The sequence below is a fragment of the Thermoascus crustaceus genome, assembly GCF_041956765.1.
Source record: "Thermoascus crustaceus strain CBS 181.67 unplaced genomic scaffold VTN00scaffold_2, whole genome shotgun sequence".
Taxonomy (NCBI): domain Eukaryota; kingdom Fungi; phylum Ascomycota; class Eurotiomycetes; order Eurotiales; family Thermoascaceae; genus Thermoascus; species Thermoascus crustaceus.
In genome coordinates, this window is record NW_027192528.1 from 385,626 (window position 1) to 401,583 (window position 15,958).

At 51.3% G+C, this 15,958-nt stretch overlaps 6 protein-coding genes across 6 annotated transcripts; 2 read left to right on the forward strand and 4 right to left on the reverse strand.

The window, feature by feature from the left end:
* Positions 1-832: 832 nt before the first annotated feature.
* VTN00DRAFT_3648 (uncharacterized protein) lies at positions 833-1,240 on the reverse strand (the record flags this gene model as incomplete). The annotated part of the gene is made up of 1 exon (XM_069429988.1): positions 833-1,240. One exon carries the CDS (start codon positions 1,238-1,240, stop codon positions 833-835), a length of 408 nt encoding a protein of 135 aa, XP_069289169.1.
* A 432-nt stretch (positions 1,241-1,672) lies between these two features.
* On the forward strand, positions 1,673-4,620 carry VTN00DRAFT_3649 (uncharacterized protein; the record flags this gene model as incomplete). Its single annotated transcript, XM_069429989.1, has 5 exons — positions 1,673-1,927; positions 2,022-2,357; positions 2,425-2,851; positions 2,909-3,076; positions 3,140-4,620. The coding sequence occupies 5 exons, from the start codon at positions 1,673-1,675 to the stop codon at positions 4,618-4,620; spliced, it is 2,667 nt and encodes an 888-aa protein (XP_069289170.1).
* A 1,338-nt stretch (positions 4,621-5,958) lies between these two features.
* Positions 5,959-6,238, reverse strand: VTN00DRAFT_3650 (uncharacterized protein; the record flags this gene model as incomplete). The annotated part of the gene is made up of 2 exons (XM_069429991.1): positions 5,959-6,012; positions 6,104-6,238. The coding sequence occupies 2 exons, from the start codon at positions 6,236-6,238 to the stop codon at positions 5,959-5,961; spliced, it is 189 nt and encodes a 62-aa protein (XP_069289171.1).
* Positions 6,239-6,672: 434 nt separating this feature from the next.
* Positions 6,673-9,081, forward strand: VTN00DRAFT_3651 (uncharacterized protein; the record flags this gene model as incomplete). The annotated part of the gene is made up of 10 exons (XM_069429992.1): positions 6,673-6,699; positions 6,755-6,809; positions 6,920-7,173; positions 7,254-7,360; positions 7,449-7,683; positions 7,742-7,835; positions 7,889-8,403; positions 8,466-8,756; positions 8,812-8,929; positions 8,999-9,081. The coding sequence occupies 10 exons, from the start codon at positions 6,673-6,675 to the stop codon at positions 9,079-9,081; spliced, it is 1,779 nt and encodes a 592-aa protein (XP_069289172.1).
* Positions 9,082-9,584: 503 nt separating this feature from the next.
* Positions 9,585-11,400, reverse strand: VTN00DRAFT_3652 (uncharacterized protein; the record flags this gene model as incomplete). Its single annotated transcript, XM_069429993.1, has 4 exons — positions 9,585-10,279; positions 10,373-10,944; positions 11,029-11,241; positions 11,312-11,400. The coding sequence occupies 4 exons, from the start codon at positions 11,398-11,400 to the stop codon at positions 9,585-9,587; spliced, it is 1,569 nt and encodes a 522-aa protein (XP_069289173.1).
* Positions 11,401-13,072: 1,672 nt separating this feature from the next.
* Positions 13,073-14,644, reverse strand: VTN00DRAFT_3653 (uncharacterized protein; the record flags this gene model as incomplete). The annotated part of the gene is made up of 10 exons (XM_069429994.1): positions 13,073-13,103; positions 13,170-13,336; positions 13,389-13,638; positions 13,686-13,823; positions 13,879-13,916; positions 14,058-14,105; positions 14,243-14,289; positions 14,342-14,427; positions 14,486-14,520; positions 14,576-14,644. The coding sequence occupies 10 exons, from the start codon at positions 14,642-14,644 to the stop codon at positions 13,073-13,075; spliced, it is 909 nt and encodes a 302-aa protein (XP_069289174.1).
* Positions 14,645-15,958: the final 1,314 nt, after the last annotated feature.

The window sequence follows — 15,958 nt, forward strand, 5'->3', positions numbered from 1 at the left end:
GTTACCTCAGCGTTATTAATAATAATGATCATCATCACGAGGCTCTTCATAAGAAAAGAAACAATGCAGGACGAAGCACGACTGCATTGGGCAACGATCCACGGACCCAGATGCAGATAGGTCGAAAGAGCCTAGAACGTCTCTCTCTCTCTCTCTCTCTGTCTCTCTTTATGCATAGACGCACCCTGTCAAAGATAGCCTGTTTATGACAGCGGCCTGTCTTGTTTGCCAGGTGCCCCTCCCTCCCGTCCCCCGCTAGGCTGTACCAAGAGAGGTATCGTGTGGTATCCACGGCGGATGGATCTAGTATGAAAGTAGCAAGTGCACGGCTGGGTATCAGTGATGATAACGAACGGGGAGGGGGGGGAGGGAGGAAGAGGGAGGCACCCTTACTAGGGAGTAGAACTACCCCTGCGGAAGGAAGTGCGTTCCGTCACTAACTGACTGGCGGGTTGTGTCGTGGTTGGCAGGCTGACATGACTACGCCGCATACAGGATGGCAGAGAGATACTTCCCCGATGGGTGGGGGAATGCCGTGCCAAAAAAAATGCGGGTTCCCGGGTGGGATGGGGAGGGGAGACCCTTAAATCAGTTTAACCGTGATGATGGTTGACAACGTGCCATATGCGTAGTGTACTCCATAGCTTAACTCCGTAGCTAACTGTGCTGCATACTAAGTAGGTAACTACTAACGGGCTTGCACGCTGCGCAGCAGGCTTAGGTAGCTAGCAGATATTCTGCCTGCGCTGGATGTCCCAGTTGCGGAAATTGTTATCCGTAAGCTTGATGGATCGAGAGCGAGGACCCTGGCACGGCCTCGCCGGCTTTTTCTTCACGCCTCATACGGGTCGGGACGGAGCAAGCCACAGTGCTTGGTTCTCAGCATGTATAGGGAAACCGCCAGCGCGAGGCTCTCACAGCAGATACCAGAACGGGGGACCAGACTCTCTTGGGAAGAACGCGCCCACGCGAACAGCAGGCTCGTTCTTTCCCTCCCAGCGGCCCGGATCTGCAGCAGGACCGCGGAACCCAATCGGAAGGGCTTCCACGGTTCCGCGGGCTGAAGCTGAGCCGGCGGCGGGATGCCCCAAAAGGAGATCTTGCGCGGCAGAGTCCGGACATGTGGGGTTTTGACAGTGCAGATCCCCATGCGCGCCCCCTTTCTGGATAGGCCGAATGACCGAGAGGCGCGCTCGCTGGCGTCTACGGCGAGCATGGGCCAGGGGATCGCCCCTGCCATTGGAGGCCCGCGACGCGTCTGCTCCGCCCTGCGACTTGTCGGTCTGGCCAACGAACCATTGACACCGTGTGGCCGTCCTCCTTTGTCCTGGGTCGAGACCTCGGTTTCTGCCTCGCTGTGTCACATTGATCAAGTCCCAAATAAAAGACGGTAGATAGACCGTGTGGCTGACTAGCTCCGCGATGGTGTCCCCGGCACAACACGTCGCTTAAGCACGTAGCAGAGTAACGTTGGGTCTTGGCACCGCGCCTAGTTGTATACGTTTTGCAGAAGCTTGATGATAGCCTCGATAGTCTAATCGCCCATGATCGCCCGCTGGGTATATGGATGGAAGCTGTCGCAGATGTGCGACGACGTTTCCGGTCAGGATCTCCCACTTCCAATCACTCGTTTCTTTCTTTCTTTCTTTGCTGTCTGTCTGTCTGTCTCTCAATGCAGCAGCTCAGAAGGATTCCCTTCGCCTGTGGATCACCAGATCACGGTCCTCGAACCCAAATAGCAGCACTCGCCATGGACGACGTCACGGTGCAGGATGTCTTGTCCTCCCATCACCACCACAAGAACCACAATCACAATGGCAGCGCATCATCCCCATCATCTGCGCCAGCGGCAAATAATCGCGGTCTGCCCAACAGCAAGAAGACGCTGCGGCCGCGGATGTCCTGTAACCAGTGCCGCTTTCGCAAGGTCAAAGTAAATAGAGCTACCCCACCATTTGTTTTCTCCTCCTAGTGCAATCTCTGTGGCCCGACAGCTTGGTGACATTTGCTCTCTCCTGCAGTGCGACAGGATCAAACCTTGCTCTGCTTGCTGCTCACGAGGCAAACCAACAGACTGCTTCTTCCCCGTGGACGCGAGCAACAAGGCCATTGACCAGGCGCGCCAGCTCAAGATCCTGCGAAAGGAGAATGCGGAGCTGAAGGCGCTGCTGGAGAAGAAGGCTGCTTCGTTGGGAGACTGTCATTCTCCTCCGTCGGTAGACAACAACATCAATAACAACAACTCGAGAGCCGCTAAGAGGGTCCCCTCTTCTTCTGTACAGTGGAAAGTCAGACCGGAAGAGCCCCCGGACAGTCTCGTCTACGGGTGTCTTTCTGCGCAGGAAATCCAGTATAAGGTAAGAAGCGCACAGTGTTCCGGTGATACTGCAGCCAAAACTCATGTATGCATACATATGGATCCAGCTGGACCGGCTCGAGTCGCAACCGAAGCACTGCAGACCGGTCTCCCTCGCGCATCCGGCCCTGAGGGAGGTGAACACCTTCGCATATCAAGATGCGCCGGCGGACCCGTTCCCGTCGCTGTGGACGCCGTCCCTGGGACCGAAGTCCCTTCTTGATATCCTTCCGTCGCCTGAAGAGATCTTCTCCCTCTTGACCGGGTTCGATAAGCAAGCGCAATGTTTCCAGTACATACCCAACAAGCTGGCAACGCCGGAGGTCGAGTGTTTTCTGGCGGACCTGCAGAACGGTGCTGAGCGGAACCCGCAGATGCTTGCTCTAATCCTCGCTGCCATGGCGCATGCGGTGCAGTTTAGGCAATTCGGGAACAACGTGCAGCAGTGGGTGCCAGGCGCGATGGAGAAGGAGCTGATTCAGGCGGATATATACAGTACGTTTGTTGTCCCACTATGGAGGTGTAGTGGTTGGCCGCTGACGCGAAACGCAGTTGCGGCGTCGATGCATGCGCTGCGGTTGAGCAGCTACATGAACCGTCCGACTCTCCTTGCCGTCCAGACTCTCCTGCTTATTGGCGCTTACCTGATAAATACGGGGAAATTTCTGGATGCGTATACGTTGTATGGCCAGACGATACGTGTCGCGCAGGGAATGGGATGTATGTATCATCGATTATATACCTCGTATGTTGAAGCAGAGACTGATCGGTTTGGAAATTTAGTACATCAGGACCCGCAGTCTCTAACCCCCGCGCCCAGCCAGAAGGAATGCGATCTGCGTCGCAATCTGTGGTGGTTGATGCTTTTCATGGACCAGTTCTACTCCATGACTCTGGGACGTCCGCTAGGTATATCTGGCATCGGAAACTGCCCGCCTTCGTCGCAACTGGCCTTCTGCGAACTGGGAGATAACCAGAAGGCACGACGTCTTGAGATGTACCTCAACCAGTATACGATCCTTAGCCGCCAGATCATCTCGTGCGAGAGCCTGACCAACACGAAAATCGACGAATTCACGGACCGCCTGCTCCAGCTGCAGGAGACGCTTCCTGCCTTAGTCCGGTTCAAGGAGTCCTGGCTGGACGAGGAGGAGTGCGAAGTTGTCGCCCCGGAGTGGCCGTTGAACTTCCACGCCGCCGTCTTTCACTGCTACATCCACAACTACCTGATTCTATTGAATAGGAAAAGGCAAGTCAGCGCTGCTGGTAGGGGTCGTCCCAAGAAATATAGTGACGACAAGCCGGAACGGGGGTACGCAACGGTCATCTCCAGCTGTCACGAAGTCCTGCGGACCTTCTTTTACTGCCGCAAGAACATTCCAATCAGCCTGATCCACTGGAGTCTCAGCCAGCAGGCATTCAACGCCGCTATGCTGCTCACCCTGAACATGCTGGAACGTCGCCCGTCCGACAGGGCTGATTTTCAAGCCGTCGCCTCCGCCTATAATATCTTCCGCGAGATGCAGGAGAAGAGTGTCTGTCGCCCGGCAAAGATTGCAGTTGACCGGTTGAAAGGGGTGTTGGATGCTGTGACTGCCATGCACAATAACGATAATGGCCATCAGCAGCAGCAACAGAAACTACAGGAGACCGAGACCGTCATGAGCAACCGTGGCATGATACTGATTGAGGACCCAGAAATCAGGGTTACGGGCTGCAACGGCAACGTGTACTATGCGCCGCCGGGTTTCCGCGTGATGGACGTTGAGTTGTCGACTCTTACGCCTGCGAGTGGTTCACAGACGCCAGAGTCCCCGGGTACCTCACGGAAAAGAAAGCGGCGGAGCTCCGAAGACGATGGGCCGTCCGGTGGTGGTGATCATGGCTCGAACAAAGCCATCAAGCTGGAGCGGTCGCGAAGGTCCTCTGGTGTTCCTCCTACACCCACGACCCATCTACGGAAGATCTGTCCCCGAAAAGTGGAAGCCAAGGAAGTGAATGATGGCTTGGACATATATACCCGACAAATCCAGCAGAAAGTGGGAAGAAACGGACAGCATCCGTATTCGTTCTCGTATTCGGGTCCCGGCTTTCAGGTCATGACGCACGAGGTACCGGTTCAGGTGCTACCAATTTCGATCGAGGATCATAACAATCATCAGTATGCGGCGTCGGCGCTGTATCTGCATCAGAGCGTTGCTCACGGTCTGCCAGACTTTGACCAGCAGATTTTGTCATCGTACGCGTATACTGGTATATTCTGAACCGGTTGGTGTTATTTTCTTCTTATACCTTATTCTTTTTGTTTGTTTTTCTTTTAACAAGGCTCCGTGGTATGTATGGCTCATCTGTTGGATCTTCTTGTTGATTCCTACTTTGTCGTATTTGGTTCCTGTATGCCTCTTCCTTTCTTGCGTACCTTTTCTTTTCCCTTCCTTTCTTCGATCACCGTAACACCCCGGCTCGCATTTCATTTCTTCTCTCCCCCCTTTTGTGTAGTGCTACTATCCACTAGAGCACCGTTATTATTATTATCATTTATCACTACCTACATATACCCCACATATTATACCAGACACTCGCGTAACTAATGATAATGATAATGCAATGTATGTACATATGATATACCCCGTTACCTGTCCCTACCTTACTCGGAGCACCTATTTGTGTTATTTCTTGGACAGTTATTGGTCTGCAATAGGCCTGGCGTTGCGCAGCTGGACTGGTTGTATCTATCTGTTATCTATCTGTCTGTGTTTGCTTTCTTACCTCGGATATTCGAGGGTGAGTTTGTTTATTGTCTTATCTGTTGATATCTCCTCCCCTTCGAAGTTTGGATCTATTTTTCTCTTCTTGCCTACCTGCTTGTCTTGTCCTGTCCCGCCTTGTCCTGCTAAGGTTGTATGGCTCGCATTGCAGCCAACATCCCCTTAACAACTCCTTGTCTACCTGCGATCGATGAATTTGATTAAATGTTTACTGATATGATGTACACACTGAAGGCCTGCAACTGCGACTGCAAGCCGTTGTTTGAGCCATCAGTTGATTAACCCCGCTGTTAGTTACCTAGTTAGGAATGTTACAAAGGGTCAATTGAACGTTATATCATACCATATTTCGTTGAATTCTAATACATGGATTGGAGAAAGAGGCGCCCATAATGCAACAAAATGCACACAGCCCAACAAAGAATACATAAAAAATGACGCCGAGCACTCGATGCCCCCCCCGAAAGCGTCCTCCGTCTAGTCGAGTCCCTTAACTAGATCTTATGCTCGCATACGGACATAAACCCCTTCGGAAATTGCAACTCGCGCCCATAGTCACGGTATCATACATGCAGCCATCAATCAAACCTCCGGTTCGACAATGCGACATCGTAAATCCTCGCAGTCATTGAGGTCCATATTTTTTTAATATTCGCACTCTCTCTTTTTTCTCTCTTATGTCACGTCACGGTGTAATCGAATTCGGGGATTTTCGGCGATCGATGAATTTAGAGACTGGGGTTGAAGAATCAGCCATTGCTTGCTCAAAGACCCCCTCGTGCTGTCCTGTATATATATCTCTCTGCAATGGAATCGCGAAGGAGGGGGCAGAACTTACGGGGGAAGCAAAAGCTCGCTCAGGCTGCTGTGGAGGAATGCGACTGCGGCCTGTAACATCACATCCTAGTTAGCCCCTCTCTGTCCCTCCCTCTCTCCCCATCCATCCTCTTAAAATCCATGACGAGTGAATATTACTTACACCAAAAACAAGCACGCTCCGCACGATGGTCGCGTTCTCGGACGCCGTCAGCTCGCGCCAGGCGCTGCCGAAGAAGCCTTCCTGCTGGCGGCCGCGGCCGGAGGAGGAGGTGACGACGACGCGCTTGGGGGCCATTTCTATCCTTGTCGTTTTAAAACTGTGTGGTAAATCTGTCCGTAGGTACTTTGTGAGGGTAGGCTATTGTTGTAGGTGGGTAGGTCGAAGATCAGATCTTTCAAGAAACTTGGCGGCGGGTTTCGGAGCGGAGTGCGGTTGTAGCTTTTGTGGACGGCCGTAGTTGGGCTAGGCCAGTGGCTTGTGCTTTGGAGCTCCGGATGGGAACTGCGGGCTTGAGTTGAGCTGCGGCGCGAGAGAGACGCGATCGGATATATTACCTGCTTAATTCACTTGGTTAACACACCACTGGAAGAAGAAAAAGAAGAAGGGACAAGCGCGGGCAAATCTTTTTCTTTATTTTATTTTTCAGCAAATCCCCTGATAGGAGTTAACTGGTCTCCGACGACGAAGTTTCTCTCTCCGTTTCGTTCGCCTCTGCGCGCGGCGCAACCATGACGAGCGTAGATGAGCTTTTCAAGGTATGTTATATATCCCATCCTTCATTGATGAGGGTTCAGGCTAACAATTAACAAGAAACCCATAGCTACAGGAAGCCAGAAGCGGAAGCTAGAAGTGGCTACAGATCCAAGTACGTCTCGTTCCCCGTCTCGTCCCATCCGATCAATCTGCACGCTATCCTCTCATGTCTTTCACTCCGCGCAACAACACGATACTGACCCAACTCAACGACGGCAACAGATGAACTCTACAAAGCCGCCAAACTAGGCGCCAACGGCGACGTCAAGAACAAAGGCAAAGCCGCGATGGTCGAGGACGAAGCCGGAGCAGACGAAGACCAGGAAGCGGGCCCCGAACTCCCGCCCGATTTTGACCCGGAGGAGGATATCCCGGAGGATGATGAGGAAGGGGGACGGTTCTTTGGTGGTGGCATGACGCGCCAGACGAGGGAGGCGATTGAGTATATTGATCAGGCGGATGAGGGGGATGTTGCTGTATGTGATCCTGTCGCCCTCCGGTGTTTGGGTCTTCGTTTTGGGGGATGGTGACTGATGGTGTTTTTGTCCTTTTACAGCCCGAAAAGATCGACGCAGCGTGGGTGCGCAAGATGGCGCTGAACTTCGAGAAGCGGATATCGAAGAACGCGGAGATGAGGGCCAAGTATGAGAATGAGCCGCAGAAGTGCGTCAATCCCGACATACCCATCTCGTCGTGAATTAGGAACGGTTCAGAGTTTTTTGTCTTCTGAGCGGGAAGCTGACCGGTACAGATTCATGGCCTCCGAAGCCGACCTCGACTCCGATATCAAGTCGCTCTCCATCCTCTCCGAGCACCCCGAGTTGTACGAGGAGTTTGCGAAGATGGGCTCAGTCGGTTCGCTCGTCTCGCTCCTGTCGCATGAGAACACGGATATCGCGATCGATGCGATCCAGACGATCAGCGAGTTGACGGATGAGGATGTCCAGGCGGAGCAGGAGCAGTGGGATAGTCTGGTTAATGCGATGGTACGTTTGTCTGTCTTGTTTGGGGTTGGTTTCGTGCAGGTGCTGATTATCTTGCAAGTTGGATGCGGATATCATCGAGCTCTTGACGCAGAATCTGTCCCGACTAGACGAGGAGAACGAGGCCGATAGGTCAGGCGTCTACTACACATTGAGTAAGTACACCATTTTACAGTAAGGCTTACGTACAGCTACTGACCATGGCAAGATATACTCGAGAACCTGGCCTCGCAAACGTCGATCGCAGAGAAGATCGGACAGGACTCCGGCATGATGTCGTGGCTTCTGTCCCGTGTCCAGCGGAAAGAGACCCCCGTGAGCCAGAACAAGCAGTATGCTGCTGAAATCCTGGCCATCCTTCTGCAATCCTCGTCCAAGAACAGGGAGAAATTCATCGAGATGGACGGCGTGGATGTTGTACTCCGCCTGCTGAGCGCCTACCGCAAACGCGATCCGGAGAAGGATTCCGACGAGGAGGAATACATGGAGAACCTCTTTGACTGCCTGACCTGTCTGGTCGACGAGGATGCGGGCAAGGAGAAGTTCCTGGAAGGAGAAGGCGTCGAGCTTGCGCAGATCATGCTGAGGGAGGGCAAGCTGAGCAAGCAGCGGGCCCTGCGTGTCCTCGACCATGCACTCGGCGGACAAGGCGGCGCTCCTGCATGCGAGCGCTTTGTCGAAGCTGCATGTTTGAGGACGGCATTTGGCATGTTCATGAGGAAGGTGAGTCCAGTTTACATCATCCTCTCTATGGATCAGATCAGTTCAACACTGACCTCGTGCAGCAAGAGAACGAAACGATCGAGCATCTCCTGGGCATATTCTCCTCCCTCCTCCGCCTCCTTCCAGGCGGCTCAGCCCCACGCATCCGAACTCTCGCCAAGTTCATGGAGAAAGACTACGAGAAGATCGAGCGGCTGATCAAGCTACGACGAGACTACGCTTCGCGACTGGCGCCCGTCGAGCAGGCCATCGAGCGGGAGAAGAAGGCGCTGAGCCTGAGCAAGGAGGACCAGGAGGCGCTGGCCGCCGAATGGCTCTCGAGGCGTTTCGACGCGGGGCTGTTCTCGTTGCAGGTTGGTATCCATTTACTCCTATTAGTTACAGGGCATCATTTGACGAATGTTCCAGATGATCGACGTTATCCTCGCATGGCTCGTTGCTGAAGACGACGGAGCGAGGAAGAAGATCGAGTCGCTTCTCGCGGACCGCGATGAGGATCTGTCTCTTGTCAAAGGCACTTTGCAGGGTAAGTAAGCCTCGATCTTCTAATGCCATTTATGTGGTTTTATATTACAATGCTAACAGCTACACACAGAGCAAATGGAAGGCCTTGGCGACGAGGAACCCGGCGAGAGGGATCTGAGGGATATGCTTTCGACTTTGATGCAGTTCCTGTGAGACGCCCAGGTCTCATTGAAACGGTTGAAGTGTTATCTATCTGTATGACCATGCACTGTAGTATGGTGATTGCATTGCATTGCATTGTGCTGTATATGCATATAACGAAGTTCTTTCACTTGGTTTTTGTCTGGTATCGTCTGTTTACTACCCCTCTATATTACTTGCGGGACATCATGGATCTGTGGAGAGGAACAAGAGCCTTACGAGGTTTCCGGCGAAGTTTGGAAAGATGGATGTAAGGAATTGCAAGCCAAATGATAACAACTTAACAGGGAACGATGGGTGTTTTTCGCTTAGGGCTGGACAGATCCCAGAAGTTTTTTGGTGGCTTTCTCGATACAAAACTGAAGGAATAGGGATGATATTCTGATATATTAGGCACCTATATACATTCCGCTACAAGTTCGCTTGGTTGGTTTACACTGGTCCTGTAAGTCCAACAAGACTCAGGTCACCACAAGCTGACCCAACCAGGAAATACTGGCATCTTTTTCTATAAATCAAGCACGTTTGCAGTCTCCAGCCGCAATCTTCTCCGGATCGACCTCCCCATGCTCAATCGCGCGAATCCGCTTCGTCTCCACAGACGTCTTCCACGCAGGCACCCTACTGGCAAAGATATCCTCGACCTCCTCAAGCGTCTTCCCCGCCGTCTCAGGAAAGCACAGAAAACTGTGCACCGCCATCGCGACACTAAACACCCCAAAGAGGAGGTATGTCTTCCACTTGATATTCTCAAACGCGGGTGGCGTGAAGTACCCCAGAGCGAAGTTGAAGATCCAGTTACTTGCCGTCGTCACGGCCACGGCCTTGCCGCGGAGTCGAAGCGGGAAGAGTTCTGGGCAGTAGATCCACGAGACGGGGCCCCACGAGGGGGCGAAGGATGCGACCACGAGGTAGGAGCATGCGATGACGGCTTTCGAGGCTGGGCCGGAGATCTGCCAGCTTTCTTCGGGCGTGCCGTTGACACCGCCGGGCGGGGCGGGGTGGCCGTAGGAGGCGAGGAGGCCGGCGCAGGCGAACCACCAGATTGCAAGGGAAGTGGCGCCGAGGATGAGGGCGATGCGTCGGCCGATGCGGTCGATGAAGAGCAGGGCGGGGATGGTGACCATTACGTTGATTACGTAGTTGATGGAGGAGGCAATCAGGTTGGTTTGGCCCGTGAGGCCGGCCATACCGAAGACGAAGGTGATATCTGGTGTCCAATCCAACAGGGTCAGTAAACTGGGAGGGAGAGAGCTGGGATGGCAAGGCAAACATGGGCTGAGGGAATGGAATAGACACTTACAATACATAATCACATTCATCCCCGTCAATTGAGACCAAATCTGCGTGAAAACACCCACATGGGTCCTATAGATCATATCCGGCTTGAACAAGTCCAGATAGGTAACATCCGCATTAGCACGCTCAAACTCGACCGTCTCCTTCACCTCCCTCAGCTCAAACTGCACCAATGGATTATTCATGTCCCCCTTGCCATGGACCAGCGCCAGCACCTTATGACAATCCTCCCAGCGATCCTTCCGCGCCAACCACCGCGGCGACTCGGGCAGAAACATCAACCCTATCAGGAGGATCGCCGCGGGGATCATCTGCAGACCCCATGGGATCCGGAAGGCCGCGACGCCGTCGATGTACGAGCATCCGTATGAGACATAGAACATGATCAGGATGCCCCAGGTGATGGCCCACTGCTGGGTGCCGACCACGAGTCCGCGCTTGCTGGGCGGTGCGAGTTCCGCGACGTAGACGGGAACCTGGGCGGAGCAGATGCCAACGGAAAGGCCGTTGATGAAACGGCCGACGACGAGCATGCCAATGTTCTGCGAGGCGCAGACCAGGATGGAGCCGATCAGCCTGTTGATTGTCACTCCATATATCAGCAATCTCGGTTGAAAAGATAGCTCTTTCAGGATCCAGGAAAAAATAGACAGAACAGACCATATTACAGAACCAATCTGAATCGCCTTATTACGACCAAATATATCTGTCAGGAAACCGGAGATGAGGGCTCCAACGAAGGAGCCTCCCGGCATAGAAGCAGTGATTCCGCCCTGCGTCGACGACGTAGGGCCAGTGCAGTTAGGCTTATCATTGAACGGAGGTCCGTCAGGACCTTGGTTGAAATAACATTTATATTGGTTCGTCCCGAGGCTTTTAGGGTGTTAGCAGCCTTTGCCTTCTTATTCTCTAGATCGGCATAATGAAGATGATAGACACTTACATGGCAGACATGGAAGCGATATCAAAACCGAACAGACCACCCCCAATAACGGCAATGGCCGTTATTACATAGATATTTCCGATAATCATCGTGACCAATTTGGCTGTAGCAAGAATTTAGTATATAGGAACGATGGTGCCAGATATAGATGGCCGGAGTATCTCCTAAATATCAAATGACATTCAACAGTTCTCTGGAGGTCAGAATCAGTACCAGAACGTCAGGCTACTACTGGAGGCAACATATGCACACCAGCGAGGCAGACACTGAATGGCATGGACGACGGAGGACATGGCCTTTATCATAAATAAAACCAGGCCATGGCGACCTGCCTGTCACGAGCTCCTTTTGCAGTTTGGGTCCAGGCCAGCCAGGTTCGTATTTCCAACATCGAGTAAGACATCATCATGTATCTGATTCGTTCACCATGAATCCTTCATGGCGTCTTACATGTAACGTTGTCTTGAAAATGCGGGGGATGCCCCGGGGGGCCTGACCCTCGTCATCCTCACCACGTGGAACAGCAGCAATGTAATGTACTACTAATGTAGTTAGCAGCAGCAGTGATTTAGAGGCTCCTTTACCCTCTTCCGTTCTGGCTTACCTTCGGCTATCTCCGGACAAGCTTTAGATCTGGGCCCATCTCAGGGATCAAAAGAAAAATCTGTCAGCAGATTCTCAACGTGCCACGACTGATGCACAGGCTCGTAAATTGTAATTGGTCAATCCGTGTTTCTGGCGCTCCGCGATGGCACAGCGTGAAGCAACATGCGGCTCACCTGAGAGTAGCAAGAAAGGAAAAGCCTAGTAATGCAAGACAAGCTTTGAGACGGTGCTTATAGAAGGCTTGTTGGCACGTTTCTCGCGATCTCGCTCGTCCTTAGCGAAACCCTAGACTCAGCGGCGGTGGTCACACGGTTGGGATAATCCGGGGTACTGTAACGGAACAAATCCGTGCTTGAATGACGGTTGTAATGGTTCATTTCCTCTTATCTATTGCCAACTATATAGCCAACTGAGAGAATAGAAGAATATGGGGGGATCGAAGGGGTTAAATGGATCCTGATGACTGCATGAGGGAGGGAAGAACCAATCCATTGAGGAAGGCGGGAAGGACTATACAACAGACGCAACTCAGCCGAGTAAGAAATGGCCTGGTCTGCGACATCGCCCATATAAGTGAGTCCCTGAAACTTTTCAATAGATACTTCTCTCCACTAAATACCTTCAGTCATCGTCGACAATGATTGAATCGGTGATCCAGAGCCTATGTGAGATCGCGAAGACCTGTATGGTACAACTCAATGGAATAGATTGTAAGGTAACGAGCTGAAAAACTAGCAACCGGCCACTTTCAGCCCTAGTTGTATACACAATAAATCTTTTGACCAGGGCCATAGGACCTTATGAATTCATGATGTTTCACAGTGCCTTGTCACACTGTCCCAGTGTAGATGCCTGCACTGTACCTAGGTAAATATCCTAGTACGATTCGAATTTCTGCGAACAGTGTTCGTTGAATTTAGACAATTATTTCCAGATGCGCAGAGGACTTCAAGTCATGACCAATTCATTCCGAAAGATCGCGAATCCTGGGTACGTGATACTAGGAAAAAGGAATAAAGAAATGAACACAAACTGCTTTCATAAGGAGAAGTCTTTAGGGAACACAACCAATCCAAAAAGACCAGTAGATGTCTCCTGCATTACTACGTCCTCTTCTGACTGACAAAGCTTTATCCATAACACGAGTACCGGTGCTCACTCTGGCTTCCGACCATAGACAACGTAGCTAAGACGTCCGAAGTCAATCTCATGCCCGCAGCAGAATCTGCCCTTGAGAAGGGATCTAACTTACTAGTCAAACACCGCGTGGATATTGGGATTTATGGCATCGTTCTTTGTCTTTGCCACAAGAATGCTCACTTCATCCTTGGTCCATTTCTCATGTCTTGTTAAGACGGCCAGGGCTGTAGCCTCAAAGCCACTCTCGCCGCTCAAGTAATTCCAAGCCCCCAGCCTTTTCTAGTAAAAGTCAGTAACTGCAATCTTGTGGAAGGTATATGATAATACATACAAGGTGCTTATCTTTGGGCCAGGTCCCCATTGGCACCTGATATTTCTGAACATGGACATCTACAAAGCCTGCATCCCGAAACCATCCTTCCAGTTTTGGTCCAGGGGATACAATATAGCCTGCTCTTGTGAAGCTACCCACGACTTCCCTGTAAAACTGCTCTATAGATGTACCTTTTATTGACCCATCATGTGAGTACATAGCAGCATCCCAGTCCTGGAATTCCACCCAGCCTCCAGGAGCAGTATGTCTAATAGAGTTAGTAGAATTCTACCATTGGAGAAACAGTCACTTAACTCGTAAGCTTTTCTCAAAAGCTTCGGAAAATCCTTGACAGAGCCAGCCAGATAACGAGCATGAATGAAATCAAATTTATCATCTTCTATCCATTCATCCTCGAAATCATCAATGAGAAATTTTAGGTTCGGCGGGACTCTGTGCACACCATCTGTTTAGTTTATTTCCGGTGTATGAAGCCTGGCTCACTCACTGGGATGGTTGAATTGGACTCAGATCAATACCAAGGACCTAGACAAAGGATCAGCTAAATTTCTTTGTGAACGCCAGCACCGTCAGACGGCGGCTTACCTCTGCGCCGGGGAACTGATCGGCTAGAAGCTGAATGTCAGGATGTGGAAGAAAGGCACATCATAGCACTAAGGGTCTTACCACTAAGTAGGTAATCATGTCAGCTAACAGACCAGGTGAATCAGGTATCTGAGCAAGGTCGCTACCTACAATTCAATGGCCCAAATTCCTGTCCCAGTGCCGAGATCAAGGGCACGCCGAGGTGATTCTCCGATAGGTGCAAGAAAAAGTTTTCGATGCATCATTGTCAACATCATCTCATGTACCAGGTCTAGCCGGTCTTTTTCTTCCTCATCGTTCGGGAAAAGGTAGGCTTTCTGGTCAGCCTGAGAGTTCTGCCATTTCCAGTATTGTGAAAATCTTACTGCCATCACGATAAGCATGATAACTTCTGCCATTCTCATTTCGAAAGTTGAGAACTGATGAGGTTAGAGAAGCGGTATAGGACGAACTGGCACATATCAGTCATCTTGGAAACCCGATCCAATCATAAAGCAGTTTTCCCTCACAGCTCATCTCCGTAAGCAGAGTCGCTTTCGCTGAACTGGAGAGGACTGTTAGAAATTTAGATACGAGCGAGGGTTCCAGATTATACGAACCTGAGTATCAACTTCAATCTCTACCCGAGGTGCAACATCTTCTTGTGCAGCACCGGTCGGTTCAGCCATTGTCAATCGGTGACTACTGGCTGGTTTAAAGCGCCAGCAATAGGGCTCACGTCAGTAGTCTGTATAGCAAATAGGCTGCGTCCAAAGCAAGATAATTTGAAAGGCTCAGAAATAATAGGTAAAAGATGAGCCGATTCTTTTACTGTCCACCTGGCATCAACAATATCTCCACGTGTGTGGGACAGACAGCGGCAAATTCAGTGTAATATTTGTGCTTCCCAATGGTTGCATTACTCTGTGGGCAACTAGAACGTCTGTTGGAACAAAAACCGGCCTACCTGCGGCGCAGTCATTGCGCTGTTATGACCGTGCTTTTGGCGCTGCACTATTCTGCCGTATCATGCAGTAGTAGACGATTAGCGATAATATCATGCAGTTAAACCTCCTGTAGTTTAGGCTAGATGGGTATAGTTGGGAACGGGAATCGCTCAGTTGATAGGTACGCGAGGTCAGAGAAGAAGCCGTGGGGGCGAGACAGGCCCCCGCTTTGAACTCCTCCACAAAGGTACCGGTGCCATAGAGCTCGAGACACTGTCTTTCCAGATGTCTTTGATTTAAGGATTTCTTGAAACCCTTAGATGAAGGTATTCATGGTACCCTATTGAGATAGGGTAGACTAGATTATTCCGAGACATCCCACAGACGAGGAAACAGGTGACCTTGTAAAGGATCCCAGCGGTATTTTTTTTTTTCCAAGAAATAGCAAATACTCCTTCGCGAATCAAACACCCCATTCATTGCATGTTGTTTACGCAAGCCCCGTAAACCCAAGAACCTACTGTACAATTCAGTACGGAGTAGATGCTTCGGAGACACGGACATTATGCGCGGCCAGTCACACCAGCTGCATATGCACGGTTCAATTGTATCGGTATCCAAGGTGACAAACGGTGCAGGTTGACTGCATTCCCTGGTTCATGGAGTCCTGCAGTCGCCGTTGCATATAGCGCACGGTCCGGCATGGTTTGCTACTACTAGTAGACCAGGGTGCCCCACATTGTTCGGCTCAATGTTCCGGTTAAAGGCTTGACGGCGGTAGTTGGTCCTGGCCAGGTGAAGCCTGTGGCTAGCCTGCAGTCGACACTGATGAACCGCTGCAAGTGCGGAACAGTAGGTAATATCGGGAAACGGTGGACTATCACAATTTTCTCAGCCTTGGTACTTTTTGGATATAGAGGTAGCTGATAGGAGGGGAAAAAGTGGAACGATGGGAATGGCACATATCGAACAGGGTCCATGACAGGGTTGGATTTAAAGGAGAGCTGGCGAATCGTACCTAGGTATCGGCGTTTAGCACCAGATAAGGCAAGGGAT